The 18,154-nt window shown below is 41.6% G+C and overlaps 1 protein-coding gene across 2 annotated transcripts in view; it reads right to left on the reverse strand.

Moving 5' to 3' along the window:
* Positions 1 to 18,154, reverse strand: part of LOC311008646 (galactose-specific lectin nattectin-like) — a 98,356-nt gene that overhangs the window by 41,167 nt on the left and 39,035 nt on the right. The window contains exons 8-12 of one of the 2 annotated variants that reach the window (XM_084002427.1): positions 8,662 to 8,706; positions 8,458 to 8,567; positions 8,237 to 8,371; positions 8,003 to 8,111; positions 6,541 to 6,751 (exon numbers count right to left, since the gene is read on the reverse strand). In XM_084002427.1, coding sequence (XP_083858553.1) covers positions 6,669 to 6,751; positions 8,003 to 8,111; positions 8,237 to 8,371; positions 8,458 to 8,567; positions 8,662 to 8,706 — 482 coding nt within the window. In that variant the 3' untranslated portion in view covers positions 6,541 to 6,668. Of the gene's footprint in view, positions 1 to 6,540; positions 6,752 to 8,002; positions 8,112 to 8,236; positions 8,372 to 8,457; positions 8,568 to 8,661; positions 8,707 to 18,154 lie in introns of those variants that run through there. The other variant, XM_084002428.1, reaches the window with a different exon arrangement.

The following is an 18,154-nucleotide window of genomic DNA, read 5'->3' on the forward strand; positions in this document are numbered from 1 at the left end:
CCCAGACTTCCTCCAGCTCCTCCGGGAGGACCCCAAGGCGTTCCCAGGCCAGCCGGGCAACGTAGTCACTCCAGCATTTCCTGGGTGTTCCTCGGGGTCTCCTCCCGGTGGGGAATGCCTGGAATACCTCCCGAGGGAGGCGTCCAGGGGGCATCCGATACAGATGCCCGAGCCACCTCAGCTGGCTCCTCTCGATGTGGAGGAGCAGTGGCTCCTCACCCTATCTCTAACACCAGGACCTCCAGACATGCTGGAGGTCCAACAAGACCACATCGTCTGCAAAAAGCAGGGATGAAATCCAGTGGCTCCCGAACCAGATCCCCTCCGGCCCATGGCTGCACCTAGAAATTCTGTCCATAAAAATGCTGAACAGAACCGGTGACAAAGGGCAGCCAAGCCGGAGGCCAACATGCACCTGGAACAGGTCTAAGTTCGAACCTAAAGTCTGAAAGTCGTGCTGAACGACAAGAAAAAAATAAAAGGAAAATTCATGTCCACGTACGCAAATCTTTCATCTGCTTTTGTACAACGGTGTATCAGGGCCACTGAAGAAAGAAAGGTTGCAAATTTGTGAGTTCATAAACCAAATTTACGATGCTTACAACCAGCATCTCTGCTAGCTAACGTCCCATGAACGTGACGCCTCGTTAAGGTCCTTAGGGTGATGATGTTGATGCTTATTGTTGCTTTTATTGATATGAGGACATGTTGTCATCTTATGGGTGTTTATTGATCGGGCCGGTTGGGCTGAGATGCTAGCGGTAGCTTTCACTTGTTGTAATAGGAATGGCAAACATCCGGCGTGAACCAAACTTGTTCGTATCGCCGATATTCATTGTATACACCTGTATATAAACGTGAATATATGCCAAAAAAACACAGAGGTGATGGAGGGGGTGAATTTTCCGAGAAATAAATTTGCCACTTTTTTTCCTCTGAATATTGCCCCCTCTCTGCCCTCCGTGTTTTTTTCCCTACAGTTGCCGTGATACGCTGTTGAACTTTTGTCACTGTAACAATCACAAAAAAAATCTTCACAGTAATTACAGCTGTATATCTAATATTCACCTGAGATACTCGAGCACAAATACGCCCATGATGCCCTGCGTTAACACTCACGGGTGGTGAAGGCGTCGGCGGCAGTGGTCAGAGCCGCAGCGAAGACGAGCAGAGACGCGGTCAGCATCGTGGTTCGGACGAAGATCTTCAACAGGAAAAGAAAATGCGAACGTAGCAAAACTGTAGCAGGTTGGTCTCCTTTCAGGGTCGACTGGTGGCTTCAGCCTCCCTGCTGCTCTTTTATTCAGCCAAGTCGTTGTTTTAGGACGGCACCACCCGGCCGGACTTGTTGACTTTAACAGCCAATGCAAGTCCAGAACAACAATTCTTGAGAAGTTCCTCTACAACAGGATCTAAGATGGTAGTGGATTAGCAATGAGGCGTCATCTGCAGACATGGAGACGCTGAAACACGATATTAAACAATAACAGGTGACGTTGTGTGGGTTAATAAGGCGTCGTATCGCTACAGGTGTTAGGCGTTGTGGTCAGTGGCTGTCTGACTGGAAGGCTCACCGATCTAAGCGGTTTACTTTTAACTTTGCAAAAGAAGCAGTTGATTGGTTTGGGTCCAATTCAAGACGATGGCACTGGCCTTCAGGGCCATCAATGGAACGGCACCCATCTACCTTCAAACACTGGTCAAACCTCATGCCCCGAAGCGAGCACTTCCCTCCTCTACTTCAGCTGGCCGGCTGGTACCACCATCACTGAAATCAAACAAATGTGGCTCAGCAAAGTCCAGACTCTTCTCTGTTCTGGTCCTCAGTGGTGGAACGAACTCCCGACTAATGTCAGGACAGCAGAGTCACTGCCATCTTCTGAAAAAGGCTCAAGACTCACCTGTTCAGACTTCACCTGGATTCTGCATAGCATGACTCACTAACACTCCATGTTCTTCCCTATAGCACTTTGATCATAGCACTGTTGCTCTTAAGGTATGTTTGATGAACAGCTACTACTTTACTCAGACGAGGATCCAACAGTTGTTTCTATTTTTTAGCTCTTACTTTATCGGCAATGATATGTTGTGGTTTCTTTCTTTTGACAAATGTACTTATTGTAAGTCACTTTGGACAAAAGCGTCTGCTAAATGGCCTAAATGTAAATGTCATATCTTCAAACTTGAGAACAGTGTGTTGAAGTTAACGAAGAAAAGTCATCTATTTTAAACACAATGTGAATACCCCAAGGTTCAATACTTGCTCCACCGTTTAGTCGTTTTATAAATGACTTTAACTTTCCCCGATCAAAAGCCGTCCATTGGCATCACTACCAAATACTAAAAAGATACGTAACTCTGAGAGCTTCACTCATCTTTGTTTTCTTAAATTAATGTTCAAATGTCTACACAGTTGAGTCCCGAGCCTCTTTCCAGGTCCATCCAGAGACCTGCCATAACAGAGCGACATCTAGTGGCTGGATGTTATCAATGTTGTCAATAGTATCTTTAAGTGTTGGCTAAAAGAGAAATGAAGCTGTACCCTTTAACTCTTCCTGATATTTAACTTGTATATTTAATAGTACAAAGTACTGATTTTGTGGTGTGTATATTGGTGTACTCTGTAATGTAGTTTTTATATCTTATTATGCTGATTATGTACATGTATTTTATTACTGTGTAATGTAGTTTTTATATCTTATGCTGATTATGTATATGTATTTTATTACTGTGTAATGTAGTTTTTATATCTTATTATGCTGATTATGTACATGTATTTTATTACTGTGTAATGTAGTTTTTATATCTTATGCTGATGATGTATATGTATTTTATTCTGTGTAAAGGAGGTCTAACTGGTAAACTGTGAGAATGAACTGATGTGAAACGATGCGTTGGTGAGAAAACAGACTGAACCGTGAACCAGACTCCTGGTCTGGCAACACATCCATCACTATGAAATTAAAGATGCATCACATGTCACCAGTAAAGTTATAGACGCCCAAAGTTAAATATTAAGTCTGTCACGGTTGGTAAAACTACAGAGTCACATGAAAGACTGAAAAACAACAGCATTATAGACCATCATGCATTGCTCTGAGGGAAAGGTGACGGTCGGTAAGAGAGCCGAATCTGTGAAGATGAAACATATAATGCGAGCAGAGCAACACAGACACACATTTATCAATTTGGGGAAATACTCTTATCGCCTCCACGTTGACTTCTTTCCCTTCACAATAAAAGCTCTAAACATGTAGCATCACTGCTTGAATTCACTCATAGTGTTTGTTATTATGGACGGTCCAACAGCAGCTTCAAACAGTTTGAAAGACGAACAAAACAAAACTACAAATCTACACAGTTCGGTTCAGGGAACACTCGGTTCAGTTTAGGACAAAAAAAAAACAAAACATAAAATTCAAACACAAAAACGCAACAAAAGTACACATTTTGGAACTTTTCTGTGGAAAGGTAAAAGAGGAAAACACCAACAACGCAAGGTAGCCCCGCCCCCTAAAGCATCCCCTGCTATCTGGTCTGGTGGACTCTAAATGGCGGTTCCTGGACTGCGGTTCTGAAGCCTTTGGACGTCGCCACCTTAGACGATTGCAACCAGTGAAGGGGGCAGGGCCACGCCCCCCTCACCACCAAATAGAAGGACGACACTGTAACTCCGTACGCGGACGGAAACGGGATGTAAAGATAAGAAACACACTTTTGACACAAAGTGGTTTCAAGCCATTTAACAATTCTAGCGTGTTACATTTAAACGGGTTCCCAACACGTTTCTCACACAAATTCATTACGAAACAAGTTTGGAAAAAAATCGTAGGGACAGAAACATCGTACAAGTTCCGATCTATTTGGCCGATTCAATTATTTTGAAATTCATGTATTTGTCTGTTAAAATAAAATTCTAAATCCAAATGTGTTACTAATACATTCAAATTTGTAATATGTGTCAAAGACATTACAATTATTAATATTAAGAATACATTAGAAGAAAGTCAGGGAAGACCCAGAGATTATGGGAATTTTATTTAAGGGAAGAGAATATAAGACATGTTTATACGCGGACGACATTCTGGTGACTTTGTCCGAACCGGAAACCAGTCTCTCTAAGCTCATGTCTTGCCTTGACCAATATGGTCTCTATTCAGGATACAAACTGAACATAGAGAAAACCCAAACTCTCTCCTTTAATTGCTTACCTCAGGAAAGCATACGTAAAACCGTTAAATTTAAAAGGAAAACCAGAACTATGAAATATCTGGGTGTTAACATCCCCAAGACTTTTGAAGACATATATGACGTAAATGATGGTATCATCCATCCATCCATCCATCCATTGTCTACCGCTTATCCTGTATTCAGGGTCGCGGGGGGGCTGGAGCCAATCCCAGCTGTCATTGGGCGAAGGCGGGGTACACCCTGGACAGGTCGCCAGAATTATGGTATCATCACAAACAAAATTAAAAACGACTTGGACAGATGGACTCCTCTGACACTTGATTTGTACAACCGAATAGAAACTATAAAGATGATTATTTTACCTCAACTGTTATTCCTTTTTCAATCACTGCCTGTGGAAATACCAACTAAACCGTTCAATGAATGGAATCGGACTATTTCTAGGTTCATATGGCAGAACAAGAAACCAAGGATATGCTTTAAAACATTATACCTACCAAAAGATAAAGGAGGGATGTCACTCCCATGTTTGGAGGACTATTACAAAGCAGCACAATTGCAGTACGTAGTTTACTGGTGTAAGGAGGATTACGATGCAAGATGGAAGGAACTAGAGCTGAACCAACTTGATATATATATACTCAAGTAAACTAAGTGACCTTAGAAAAATTCCCCTTAATATCTGGTTCAAAGAGGTTTCTAATTCACACTTGGAGAGGAAAGCACGGTTATTAAGGTGGGTTGAACATGATAGGGATTTCAGACCAGCACAGCTTGATATGGGATTTAAGGAACTGAAAAGGCTTCGTATTGTGTAATTTCATCTGATACTGGCCTGGACAGTTTCCAACAATTTAGGGAAAACTATGATTTAGACAAAAAGGATTTCTACAGATATTTGCAGCTTAGGCATCATCTTGATAGTAATATTAAAATCCAGAAAGAAGGTGACTTCGATCTCATTGACATTCTCATCGATGCATATTAACGTCAAATCCATAAGAAAGTGGTCTCTAGATTATACTTATGCCTGCAACGTTACAAAAAAAATTCTACATCATATATCAAATGTAACTGGGAGAGGGAAGCAAATATAATTTTGACAGAGGACGATTGGCTAAACATATGTGAAATAAACTCCTCCGCCACCAGTTTTTTATCACCCCAAGAAAAAAATGTCTACAGAGTGGCAGTGCAGAATCTGGGCATTGCTGGACACAATGTAATAATGTGATGGCTGACCACGGTCACATCTTTTGGTGTTGTCCAGTAATTCAGCCGTACTGGTTAGCTGTAGTTAAAGAAATAAATTCAATACTTGGTTTTGACATTGAGTATAATTCTCAGACTGTATATTTGTGTAATCTACCAGTTGATCTCAATTCCCAGGATAAGTATCTTCTTAAGATATTTCTGACAGCCAGCAGGAAATCCATAACAAGGAAATGGCTGAACAGGGAGCCGCTGACAGTGGAAGAGTGGTCAACCACTGTAAAGGAAATATATGAAATGGAGATGTTGACTTTTTCTCTAAGACTGAACCGTAATAAAGCCCAGAAGTATTGGTTGAAATGGCTCTTGTATGTAAATGAGAAAACCAAATAGAGCAACTCTTTTCTTTTCCATTTTGTTGATCCTCGCCGCTGTGACTGATGTTTTGATGGACTTACCCTGGAGAGTCTTCCTTCCCTGGCCGGATGGCTTATGCCTGCTTTCCTGTAATCCCCCCCTTCATCTCTCACCTATGGATATTTGTAACCCGATATTATACGGAGCAATACTATTGTAAGTTTATATATTATATTTTATTTTCCCCGTTGACCTATATGTTAAGGATTGTTTGTTTGATTTATGATTTGTTTGTCTTTGTAAAACTGTAAAACTTGCATTTAAAAATAAAGTTTAAAAAAAAAAGAATACATTACAATTATCAATATTATTACTAATACATTAAATAATGAATATTTGTACTAATACATTATCAGTTTTATAATACACTATTCTCAACAAACAATAATCTTATTGATACAGTAAAAGTAAAAATATGTGATGTCAAAATTATTACAGTTATAACTAATACATTTAAATTATTTAAAGGAAAGGAGTTCAAATTAAAATTAACCAAATTAATAATAAAAATGTGTTTTCCTTTCAGGTAAAGTGGGTCCGATCAAACCACCGACACGTCGTATGCAGAGCGACGGGACGTAGCGTATCGAGCGTTATTGAAAGTTATGTTCTGAAAATAATACAATAACATAGAAATAATACTCAGATAATAACGTGCTCGTCTCATGGTTGTTATCAACGCAATGTGTGAATTTATCGGCAATGAAAGATTCCTCAGACTTTGTTTTTCATGCTTAAACCTTTAATTATGTGTAAGACGAGATAAACTCTGATCGGAAGAAAAGAAGAAAGAATTATGGATCAATAAGACACAACGATCAGATGATCAGCTGTTACACGTTTCTCCTTCATCCAACCAGATCACAGGGATTGATGGCGCAGACAGACGGTCTTTTGTCTTTGCAGGACTGGTCATTAAACTTCCTCTGACCTGTGAAACAAAGAGGGAGCTGTTTAGGGGTAGAGCAGCACCCTTACTGGATCTGGATCCATCTGGATCTGGATCCATGTGGATTCTGGTGTGAAGCTGCTGAACAAAGTTAGCTTCTATAATTCAAGGTCAACTTTACAGCTAAGTGTTAAAGTCATCTTAGTAGCTAACTAGCATTGGTAGCATGGTAGCTACCTGTCAATCAGCAGGTAACCGCAAGATTGCCGGTTCGATCCCCAGCTCCTCCTAGCTGAGTGCCTGGTGTCCCTGAGCAAGACGCCTCACCCTAATTGCTCCTGACGAGTTGGCTGAAGCCCTGCGTGGTTGACTCCGCTGTCGGTGTGTGAATGTGTGAGTGAATGGGTGAATGTCTTTGGAGAAAAGCGCTATATTCATGAGGCCATTAAAGTAAGCCCCACCCCCTAAAGCATCCCCTGCTTTCTGGTCTGGTGGACTCTAAATGGACCATAATGTACTAAATGAACATCATGCTGGATTGAAGAAGACTTGAAACTAGAGATTGAGACCATAAACTCATGTTTACAATGTTTACTGAGATAATACATCAAGAGAGAAGTAGGACCATTTTCTCATAGACTTCTATACAACCAGAGAGGAGTCGCCCCCTGGTGGCCAGCAGAGAGAAGTAGGACCATTTTCTCATAGACTTCTATACAACCAGAGAGGAGTCGCCCCCTGGTGGCCAGCAGAGAGAAGTAGGACCATTTTCTCATAGACTTCTATACAACCAGAGAGGAGTCGCCCCCTGGTGGCCAGCAGAGAGAAGTAGGACCATTTTCTCATAGACTTCTATACAACCAGAGAGGAGTCGCCCCCTGGTGGCCAGCAGAGAGAAGTAGGACCATTTTCTCATAGACTTCTATACAACCAGAGAGGAGTCGCCCCCTGGTGGCCAGCAGAGAGAAGTAGGACCATTTTCTCATAGACTTCTATACAACCAGAGAGGAGTCACCCCCTGGTGGCCAGCAGAGAGAAGTAGGACCATTTTCTCATAGACTTCTATACAACCAGAGAGGAGTTGTCCCCTGGTGGCCAGCAGAGAGAATAACAATTTAAGGCAGTTCAGATCTGGAGGTCGTCTCCTGGTTCAGTGCACCACCTGACTTCTGCAGACTTGTTTGAAACAAATTTGTTTGTACATCAGGAGCAAACTGTAGTTTCGTTGTTCAGAAGGCAACGTCCGAAACTAGATAAATAATTAATAACAATATATTATATATATATATATACCTCCAAAGTTCATCTCCACGCAGTTTTCATTGCCAAGATTATTAGGCTCTCCTTTATGCCAGTAGTTGAAGTTAAAACATGAACCGTCACTCCAGAACCAGGACCCCTCCTAGAAGATTAGAATACAACATTAAACCATAGACTGTGGGGGGGGGGGGGGGGGGGGTGTTCTCTGGCTGGCTCTGATTGGATGATGTTTTCAGCGAGGTTACTTATCCGTTCTGTGCGACGCACCTCTTGTCCATCGGAGCCTCCGAGCCACGTTGTCGGGTATGAACGGCTCATCTTCTTGATCAGATTCTGGATCAGCTTGTACTCATGGAGGCTGTGCACCGATGCCAGGTTTCCACCGTGGGTCTGACAGTTTCTCTGCGGGGGGGATGGAGAGACATGTCACATGTCGAGCACAGGCAGCGAATCAGAAGACAAACAACATTGCGAACCGTCCCGATCACCTCGGCATCGTCCCAGCTCAGCTGCGTGGAAACATAGAGGAAGCAGCGGCCGTTGGCACTCGTCCAACCAACTTTACACAACAACGACCTCTTTACGACGACGTGCTCCACTGGAAACACATTTAGAGAAAACGTTTATAAGAGCTCAACGTTTCAGCTGCAACAAAAGACATTCTGTAAAAATCGGAACAGATAGCAACTCACCGTTTGGAGGGAGCGGCTCCGTCGTGTCCTCCGGCTCCGGAAGACCTGGAGGTTTGGAAAGGCACTCGGTAAAACTCACTAACTCGGTAACTTGCCAACCGAGTCCCTCGAACGGGTTGATGCCAACGCAAAAAGCCATCTGTTGATTTTTCTAAAACTAACACCTTTTGTTGCCTAAAAACCGACGTTGTTAAGTTTGAACCTAAAGTCTGAAAGTCGTGCTGAACGACAAGAAGAAAATAAAAGGAAAATTCATGTCCACGTACGCAAATCTTTCATCTGCTTTTGTACGACGGTGTATCAGGGCCGCTGTAGAAAGAAAAGTTGCAAATTTGCGAGTTCATAACCTCCCAAATTTATGATGCTTACAACCAGTATCTATGCTAGCTAACGTACAGAGGTGATGGAGGGGGTAAATTTTCCGAGAGATACATTTGCCACTTTTTTCCTCAGAATATTGCCCCCTCTCTCCCCTCCGTGATTTTTCCCTACAGTGGCCGTGATACGCTGTCGAACTTTTGTTACTGTAACAATCCCCCCAAAAAATCTTCACAGTTGTTACAGCTGTCAAATATATGTATATTTAATATTCACCTCTGAGATACTCGAGCACATATACGGTGTACTTGCATGTGTACATTCCCCTCTTTGCGTTCCCATGATGCCCTGCGTTAACACTCACCGGTGGTGGCGCCGGCGGCGGTGGTCAGTGCCGCAGCAAAGACGAGCAGAGACGCGGTCAGCATCGTGGTTCGGATGAAGATCTTCAACAGGAAACGAAAATGCGAACGAAGCAAAACTGTAGCAGGTTGGTCTCCTTTCAGGGTCGACTGGTGGCTTCAGCCTCCCTGCTGCTCTTTTATTCAGCCAAGTCGTTGTTTTAGGACGGCATCACCCGGCCGGACTTGTTGACTTTAACAGCCAAAGCAAGTCCAGAACATAACATCATTCTTGAGAAGTTCCTTTACAACAGGATCTAAGGATCTAGTGGATTAGCAACGAGGCGTCATCTGCAGACATGGAGACGCTGAAACAGAGATATTAAACAATCACAGGTGACGTTGTGTGGATTAATAAGGCGTCGTATCGCTACAGGTGTTAGGCGTCGTGATCAGCGGCTGTCTGACAGGAAGGCTCTCCAATCTAAGCGGTTTACTTTTAACTTTTCTAAAGATGCAGTTGATTGCTTTGGGTCATATCTTCAAACTCGAGAACAGTGTGTTAAAGTAAACAAAACGAAAAGTCATCTATTTTAAATACAATGTGAATACCCCAAGGTTCAATACTTGCTTCACCGTTTAGTCGTTTTATAAATGACTTTAACTTTCCCCGATCAAAAGCCATCCGTTTGCATCACTACCAAATACTAAAAAGATACTTAATTATATTATTAATACTTCTGTCACCTTCCCTCATGGTGAGAAAACAGACTGAACCGTGAACCAGACTCCTGGTCTGGCAACGAGGTAACACATCCATCACTATGAAATTAAAGATGCATCACATGTCATCAGTAAAGTTATAGACGCCCAAAAGGTAAATATTAACTCTGTCACGGTTGGTAAAACTACAGATTCACATGAAAGACTGAAAAACAACACAGCTTAATAGACCATCATGCATTGCTCTGAGGGAAAGGTGACGGTCGGTAAGAGAGACGAATCTGTGAAGATGAAACATTTAATGTGAGCAGAGCAACACAGACACACATTTATCAATTTGGGGAAATACTCTTATCACCTCCACGTTGACTTCTATCCCTTCACAATAAAAGCTCTAAACATGTAGCATCACTGCTTGAACTCACTCATAGTGTTTGTTATTATGGACGGTCCAACAGCAGCTTCAAACAGTTTGAAAGACGAACAAAACAAAACTACAAATCTACACAGTTCGGTTCAGGGAACACTCGGTTCGGTTTAGGACAAAAAAAAACCTAAAACATGAAATTCAAACACAAAAACACAACAAAAGTACACATTTTGGAACTTTTCTGTGGAAAGGTAAAAGAGGAAAACACCAACAACGCAAGGTAGCCCCGCCCCCTAAAGAATCCGCTGCTTTCTGGTCTGTTGGACTCAAAATGGCGGCTCCTGGACTGCGGTGTCGAAGCCTTTGGCCGTCGCCATCTTGGACGTTTGCAACCAGGGAAGGGGGCAGGGCCACGCCCCCCTCACCACCAAACAGAAGGATGATGCTGCAATGTGGATGGAAAACAGGACGTAAAGATAAGAAACACTTTTTTGACACAAATTCATTACTAAACAAGTTTGGAAAAATATCGTAGGAACAGAAACATCGTACCAAAATAGCAAAGAGATCCCCGATCTATTTGGCTGATTCAATTATTTTGAAACTTCTTCTGACCTGTGAAATACAGAGGGAGATGTTTAGGGGCAGAGCAGCACCCTTACTGGATCTGGATCCATCTGGATCTGGATCCAGATGATTCTACATATTATCTGGAGAAAGGAAGGAAGCTGCTTGTTGGTAAGTCAGAAACTATTTGTAGATTTGGGTTTAGGCATTCTGTGAGTAAAGCTAGTTGTAACATTTAGTCTTGCCTGTTGTTTACATTGTTGTGAAGCTGATCTTACTGAGTGGGCAATCAGCTAGTTTCAGCCAGCTCAGCTGTAGTGAATAAACTTGATTGGAGGGAGGGGTCTCACTCTGCGCATGAGGTAAACTGAGCACTTAAAAGGCTGTCACTACAGCATCAGGACAGCCGAACGAAGACAGTTGAACAAAGACAAGGGAGTCTATCTGTGGGAGTCTGTGGGAAGACAGCAGAACAAAGACAAGGGAGTCTATCTGTGGGAGTCTGTGGGAAGACAGCAGAACAAAGACAAGGGAGTCTATCTGTGGGAGTCTGTGGGAAGACAGTTGAACAAAGACAAGGGAGTCTATCTGTGGGAGTCTGTGGGAAGACAGCAGAACAAAGACAAGGGAGTCTATCAGTGGGAGTCCATCGAGGAAGTCCATTGAAGTAGGCATAACATCTCAACCACCACCCATCGCAGTCATGTGTCCTATCCCAGTCAGGACATCAAACCAGGGAAGATTTCACCAGAGACCCATTGGTCGAGGCTGTAACCCATCCAATCTCTGCTACCCGCCACTCTCCACCGGTAAGGAACTTGAAGTACTAGGGGGGCTGTGGAACTGCCAGTCTGCAGTCAAGAAGTCGGACACCATTTCAGCCTATGCCTCCCTGCAGACTCTCCACTTCCTGGCCCTTACGGAGACCTGGATCACCCCAGAAAACACTGCCCGACAGCTGCCCTTTCAACTGCCTACTCGTTTGAGAGGGCAGCAACAATCTTACAATTCCTCGGTTAAAACCCGAAACGAGGAGGTCCAAAACAACCAAGGAAAAGAAAACACCGGTGGGAAAGAAGGAAAAAAAGAAAGATTGCGACGAGGCCTGTGATAAAACCAGAGTCAACATCGGACCCGCGTTTCAAAGGTGGCGTGATCTAAGGGATTTCAAAGGGCACGAAGTCGAGGGGAAGGAGCTCGGTGGTCGAGGGGGAGGAGCGTGAGAGTTGTAAACATTCTAAATCTGACAGAGTTCCCTCGATCCGCCGGACTTGCCGACTGGGACTTTAAGTTTGAACCTAAAGTCTGAAAGTCGTGCTGAACGACGATGAAAATTCATGTCCATGTACGCAAATCTTTCATCTGCTTTTGTACAACGGTGTATCAGGGCCACTGTAGAAAGAAAAGTTGCTTATTTGCGAGTTCATAACCTCCCAAATTTACGATGCTTACAACCAGCATCTATGCTAGCTAATGAGGGAGGGGGTACATTTTCGGAAAAATACATTTGCAACTTTTTTTCCTCAGAATATTGCCCCCTCTCTCCCCTCCGTGTTTTTTCCGTACAGTGGCCGTGATACGCTGTCGAACTTGTGGCACTGTAACAATCACAAAAAAAATCTTCACAGTAGTTACAGCTGTCAAATATATGTATATTTAATATTCACCTCTGAGATACTCTAGCACAAATACGGTGTACTTGCATGTGAACTTTCCCCTCTTTGTGTTCCCATGATGCCCTGCGTTAACACTCACCGGTGGTGGCGCCGGCGGCGGTGGTCAGAGCCGCAGCAAAGACGAGCAGAGACGCGGTCAGCATCGTGGTTCGGACGAAGATCTTCAACAGGAAACGAAAATGCGAACGAAGCAAAACTGTAGCAGGTTGGTCTCCTTTCAGGGTCGACTGGTGGCTTCAGCCTCCCTGCTGCTCTTTTATTCAGCCAAGTCGTTGTTTGAGGATGGAGCCGCCCGGCCGGACTTGTTGACTTTAACAGCCAAAGCAAGTCCAGAACATAACATAATTCTTGAGAAGTTCCTCTACAACAGGATCTTTCATGGTAGTGGATTCGCAGTGAGGCGTCATCTGCAGACATGGAGACGCTGAAAGAAGATATTAAACAATCACAGGTGACGTTGTGTTAGTTAATAAGGCGTCGTATCGCTACAGGTGTTAGGCGTCGTGGTCAGCGGCTTTCTGACAGGAAGGCTCACAGATCTTAGTAGTTTACTTTTAACTTTTCAAAAGAAGCAGTTGATTGGTTTGGGTCCAATTCAAGACGAGGGCACTGGCCTTCAGGGCCATCAATGGAACGGCACCCATCTACCTTCAAACACTGGTCAAACCTCACGCCCCGAAGCGAGCACTTCGCTCCTCTACTTCAGCTGGCCGGCTGGTACCACCATCGCTGAAATCAAACTAATGTCACTCAGCAAAGTCCAGACTCTTCTCTGTTCTGGTCCTCAGTGGTGGAACGAACTCCCGACCAATGTCAGGACAGCAGAGTCACTGTCATCTTCAGAAAAAGGAGACTCACCTGTTCAGACTTCACCTCGACTCTGCATAGCATGACTCACTAACACTCCATGTTCTTACCTATGGCAATTTGATCATAGCACTGTTGCTCTTAAGATATGTTTCCTGAACAGCTACTACTTTACTCAGACAAGGACCTAACACTTGTTTCTATTTTTTAGCTTTTACTTTATCGGCAATGATATGTTGTGGTTTCTTTCTTTTATTAATAATAATAATAATAATAATAATAATAATAATAATAATAATACATTTTATTTGTTGGCGCCTTTCAAACATCCAAGGTCACCTTACATAATAAATTCAATTAAATTCAATTTTATAGTGTCAAACAACAGAAGTCATCTCAGGACACTTAATATTGAGCAGGACTAGAATACGCTCAAAATTTCAAGAGTCAACACAATTTCAAAGTCCCAACATCACCCAGGGGCAAGCTTTACAGCGACAGTGGCGAGACAAATGTACTTATTGTAAGTCGCTTTGGACAAAAGCGTCTGCTAAATGCCCTAAATGTAAATGTCATATCTTCAAACTCGAGAACAGTGTGTTGAAGTTAACAAAGAAAAGTAATCTTTTTTAAACACAATGTGAATACCCCAAGGTTCAATACTTGCTCCACCCTTTAGTCGTTTTATAAATGACTTGCCTTTAACTTTCCCTGATCAAAAGCCATCTGTTGGCATCACTACCAAATACTAAAAAGATACTTAACTTTGAGAGCAGTGCGGAGTCCAACAGCACCACCACGTCACGTCGTAACGGCCCGGGGCGCCCCATCAGGAAAAATTACCCTTTGTGCACGTGCCTGCTTGGATCCATCCACCTGCTGTGCTGTTAACGTAACTATTTACGTTTAGCTGTCTCTGTCTCTCTCTCTCACTGTGTGTGCGTGTTTATAGCTGTGGGAGGGTGTTGTTATATATTCACATTGAAATTCTGGCATTGATTTGAGCCCCACCGTAGTTGAACCAGAAAAAATACTCTGGCGCCTCCACTGCCCGAGCCTCTTTCCAGGTCCATCCAGAGACCTGCCATAACAGAGCGACATCTAGTGGCCGGATGTAATCAATGTTGTCAATAGCCCCTTTAAGTGTTGGCTAAAAGAGAAACAAAGCTGTACCCTTTAACTCTTCCTGATATTTAACTTGTAAGGTGTTATATTTAATAGTACAAAGTACTGATTTTGTGGTGTGTATATTGGTGTACTGTGTAATGTAGTTTTTATATCTTATTATGCTGATTTTCTATATTTATTTTATTACTGTGTAATGTAGTTTTTATATCTTATGCTGATTATCTATATTTATTTTTTTACTGTGTAATGTAGTTTTTATATCTTATTATGCTGATTATGTACATGTATTTTATTACTGTGTAATGTAGTTTTTATATCTTATTATGCTGATTATGTATATGTCTTTTATTACTGTGTAATAAAACAGAGGTGTAACTGGTAAACTGTGAGAATGAACCGATGTGAAACGATGCGTTGGTGAGAAAACAGACTGAACCGTGAACCAGACTCCTGGTCTGGCAACACATCCATCACTATGAAATTAAAGATGCATCACATGTCACCAGTCAAGTTGTGTAATGGTGTAACCAGTAATGTGAGCAGAGCAACACACACACATTTATCAATTTGGGGAAATACTCTTATCACCTCCATATTGACTTCTATCCCTTCACAATAAAAGCTCTAAACATGTAGCATCACTGCTGACCTGGGGAAACTTAAATTCACTCACAGTGTTTGTTAGTATGGACGGTCCAACAGCAGCCTCAAACAGTTTGAAAGACGAACAAAACAAAACTACAAATCTACACAGTTCGGTTCTGTTTAGGACAAAACAAACCCAAAACATGAAATTCAAACACAAAAACACAACAAAAGTGCACATTTTGGAACTTTTCTGTGGAAAGGTAAAAGAGGAAAACACCAACAACACGAGGTAGCCCCGCCCCCTAAAGCATCCCCTGCTTCTGGTCTGGTGGACTCTAAATGGACCTGTCAATCAGCAGGTAAGATGAATCCATGGCAACACAAAGAGAGACAGAGAGAGCGCCACCTTCAGGCCAAATGAGGACACATACACAAGCCCAGTCTGATTTGTACAGTAGAAATAAAGAAAAACACTTTTTGTAATAAAAATATCAATATAATCAACTTTTGGGGTTGCCAGGTTTGAAAAAAACCTTTGCAGCTGTAAATGTTTACTAGAAAGTTGTTAATCAAAGATTTGTGGTCCAGATTCACTGCATCTTCATAAACGTTATTATAGCAACTTAAAACGCAACTTATAATTAAGCAACTTATTAATGTTTGATAAAGATACCATTTAATTAGTTACAACCTGAAATCTATTCATAATTAACTGAATGCTCAAGTTTAACTTTTACTCTCTACCTGAAATGGTTTTCCTATTATATCAACTTAATATGTTTTTAATATTTTACTCCATGTTTCTACATGATTTACATAAAAAATAAATCATTAAAAATCATTAATCAATCATTAAAAACGTTGTTTAACGTAACGTTAACTCACTCTAATATATTTTTATGTTATAGTTTCATCCGTAAAGCCAATAAAGTTAATTAACATTTACAGACATCTATTGATTTGGTTCAATGTAAGCAAATATGAACTCCATTACCCACAAGTCCTGTAGTGTGATGTCAGTAAACTGCACACAGCTTTGCTTGTATTAAAAACATCGTTCAAAAGAAAACTAAAGACACAAGAGGAGGAGAAGATTGTTAAAAAACCATCACATCATCCGCAAACATTCGGTCCAAATCTTTTTCTGTCATCTTCTCTCATTTGAAGCCACATTTTCCAAATATTGAGAAAGACGACGATGATTTAAGACCAGACCGGCGTATCGGAAATAAACGTCGTCATGGCCAGGCCACCCGTCGGCTCCTGGACTGCGGTTTCGAAGCCTTTGGCCGTCGCCATCTTGGACGTTTGCAACCAGTGAAGGGGGCAGGGCCACGCCCCCTCACCACCAAACAGAAGGACTCTGAAACTCCGTACGTGGATGGAAATGGGACGTAAAGATAAGAAACACAAACGAAACAAAAAGCTCACTTTTTTGACACAAAGTGGTTTCAAGCCATTTAACAATTCTAATTTAATTTAACAATTCTAACGTGTTACATTTAAACGGGTTCCCAACACGTTTCTCACACAAATTCATTACGAAACAAGTTTGGAAAAATATCGTAGGGACAGAAATATCGTACAAAAATAGCAACGAGCTCCCAATCTATTTGGCTGACTCAATTATTTTGAAATTCATGTATTTGTCTGTTAAATAAAATGCTAATTCCAAATGTGTTACTAATACATTGAAATTTGTAATATGTGACAATGGCATTACAATTAATAATATTAAGAATACATTACAATTATCAAGATTATTACTAATCCATTAAATAATCAATATTTGTACTAATACCAGTGTTGGGAGTAGAAAAGTAATGCATTAGCCTACTGTAATGCATTACGTTTTGCTGTAACGCGGTAATGTAAGGCATTACAAAAAAAAAACTGGTAATATTTTACACGGTACAAATCTCAGTAACGCGCGTTACAATTCATTTTAAACCCGAAATCAATTGACTCTACATTCGCGATCGCGAGATGGGCAAACGCTCCACTTTTGGAAAAGTGTGAAAGCCGGTCCGTGTAACTCTACACTATGTTAATTAAGCGCTGTTGTTAGCAGGCTCCATGAGCTGGACACCGACTCACGGAGCGGCTCCCGGTCGGTCAGAGCGCAGCCGACCCCGGCAGTCACACCGAGGATCAACAGCTGAGGGGCGGCGGCGAAGAGGCGGAGGCTCCGATTCTCCCCGTCGGTTTTGAACCGCTTTTATGTCCGCGTCATAACGCTTTAGGTGCGAGTTTAAAACAGTAGGTTTATTTCAAAACGCGAGCGTCAGACGCTGTCAGAGCGTTAATGAACAGTGTTGTAGAGCTCCCCTAAATGTCTCAGGTAGGCTTTCAGGTCATTTCACAGCATAACACGGCGCCTTCAGGGTCATTAAAAAAGACGAACGGCAAATCTGGAATGAAAAATGGCCCTGTTATTTCATCCCCGAATCCCATTCATGAACACAATATCTAATATCAGTTAACGAGTCGTTTCCGTTTCTCGTTTTCCGTTTTTAAAAATGAATAACGGGATACGAGTCATTTTCCGTTCTTTTATTTTGAAGCGAAAAACATCACATCCTGCTGTGTAATGAGCTGCATTGAACACAAGAAGATCTATTGAGAACAAAAAATCCATATTTCCTTTTATTTTGGCAAAAAGTAATGCAAAAGTAATGTAAAAGTAGTGTAATGCCTTACAATTCAAAGACAGTAATATTGTAATGTAACTAATTATTTTGAAATAACAGTAACAAGTAATAAATAATGCATTACACTTTTGAAGTAACTTGCCCAACACTGATTAATACATTATCATTTTTAATAATACACTATTCTAAACAAATGATTAATAATCTTATTGATACAGTAAAGGTAAAAATATGCTACGTCAAAATGATTACACTTATTACTAATTCATTTAAATTATTTAAAGGAAAGGAATTAAAATTTAAATTAACCAAATTATTAATAAA

Source organism: Eutrigla gurnardus (assembly GCF_963514095.1).
Source record: "Eutrigla gurnardus genome assembly, chromosome: 23".
Lineage (NCBI taxonomy): Eukaryota > Metazoa > Chordata > Actinopteri > Perciformes > Triglidae > Eutrigla > Eutrigla gurnardus.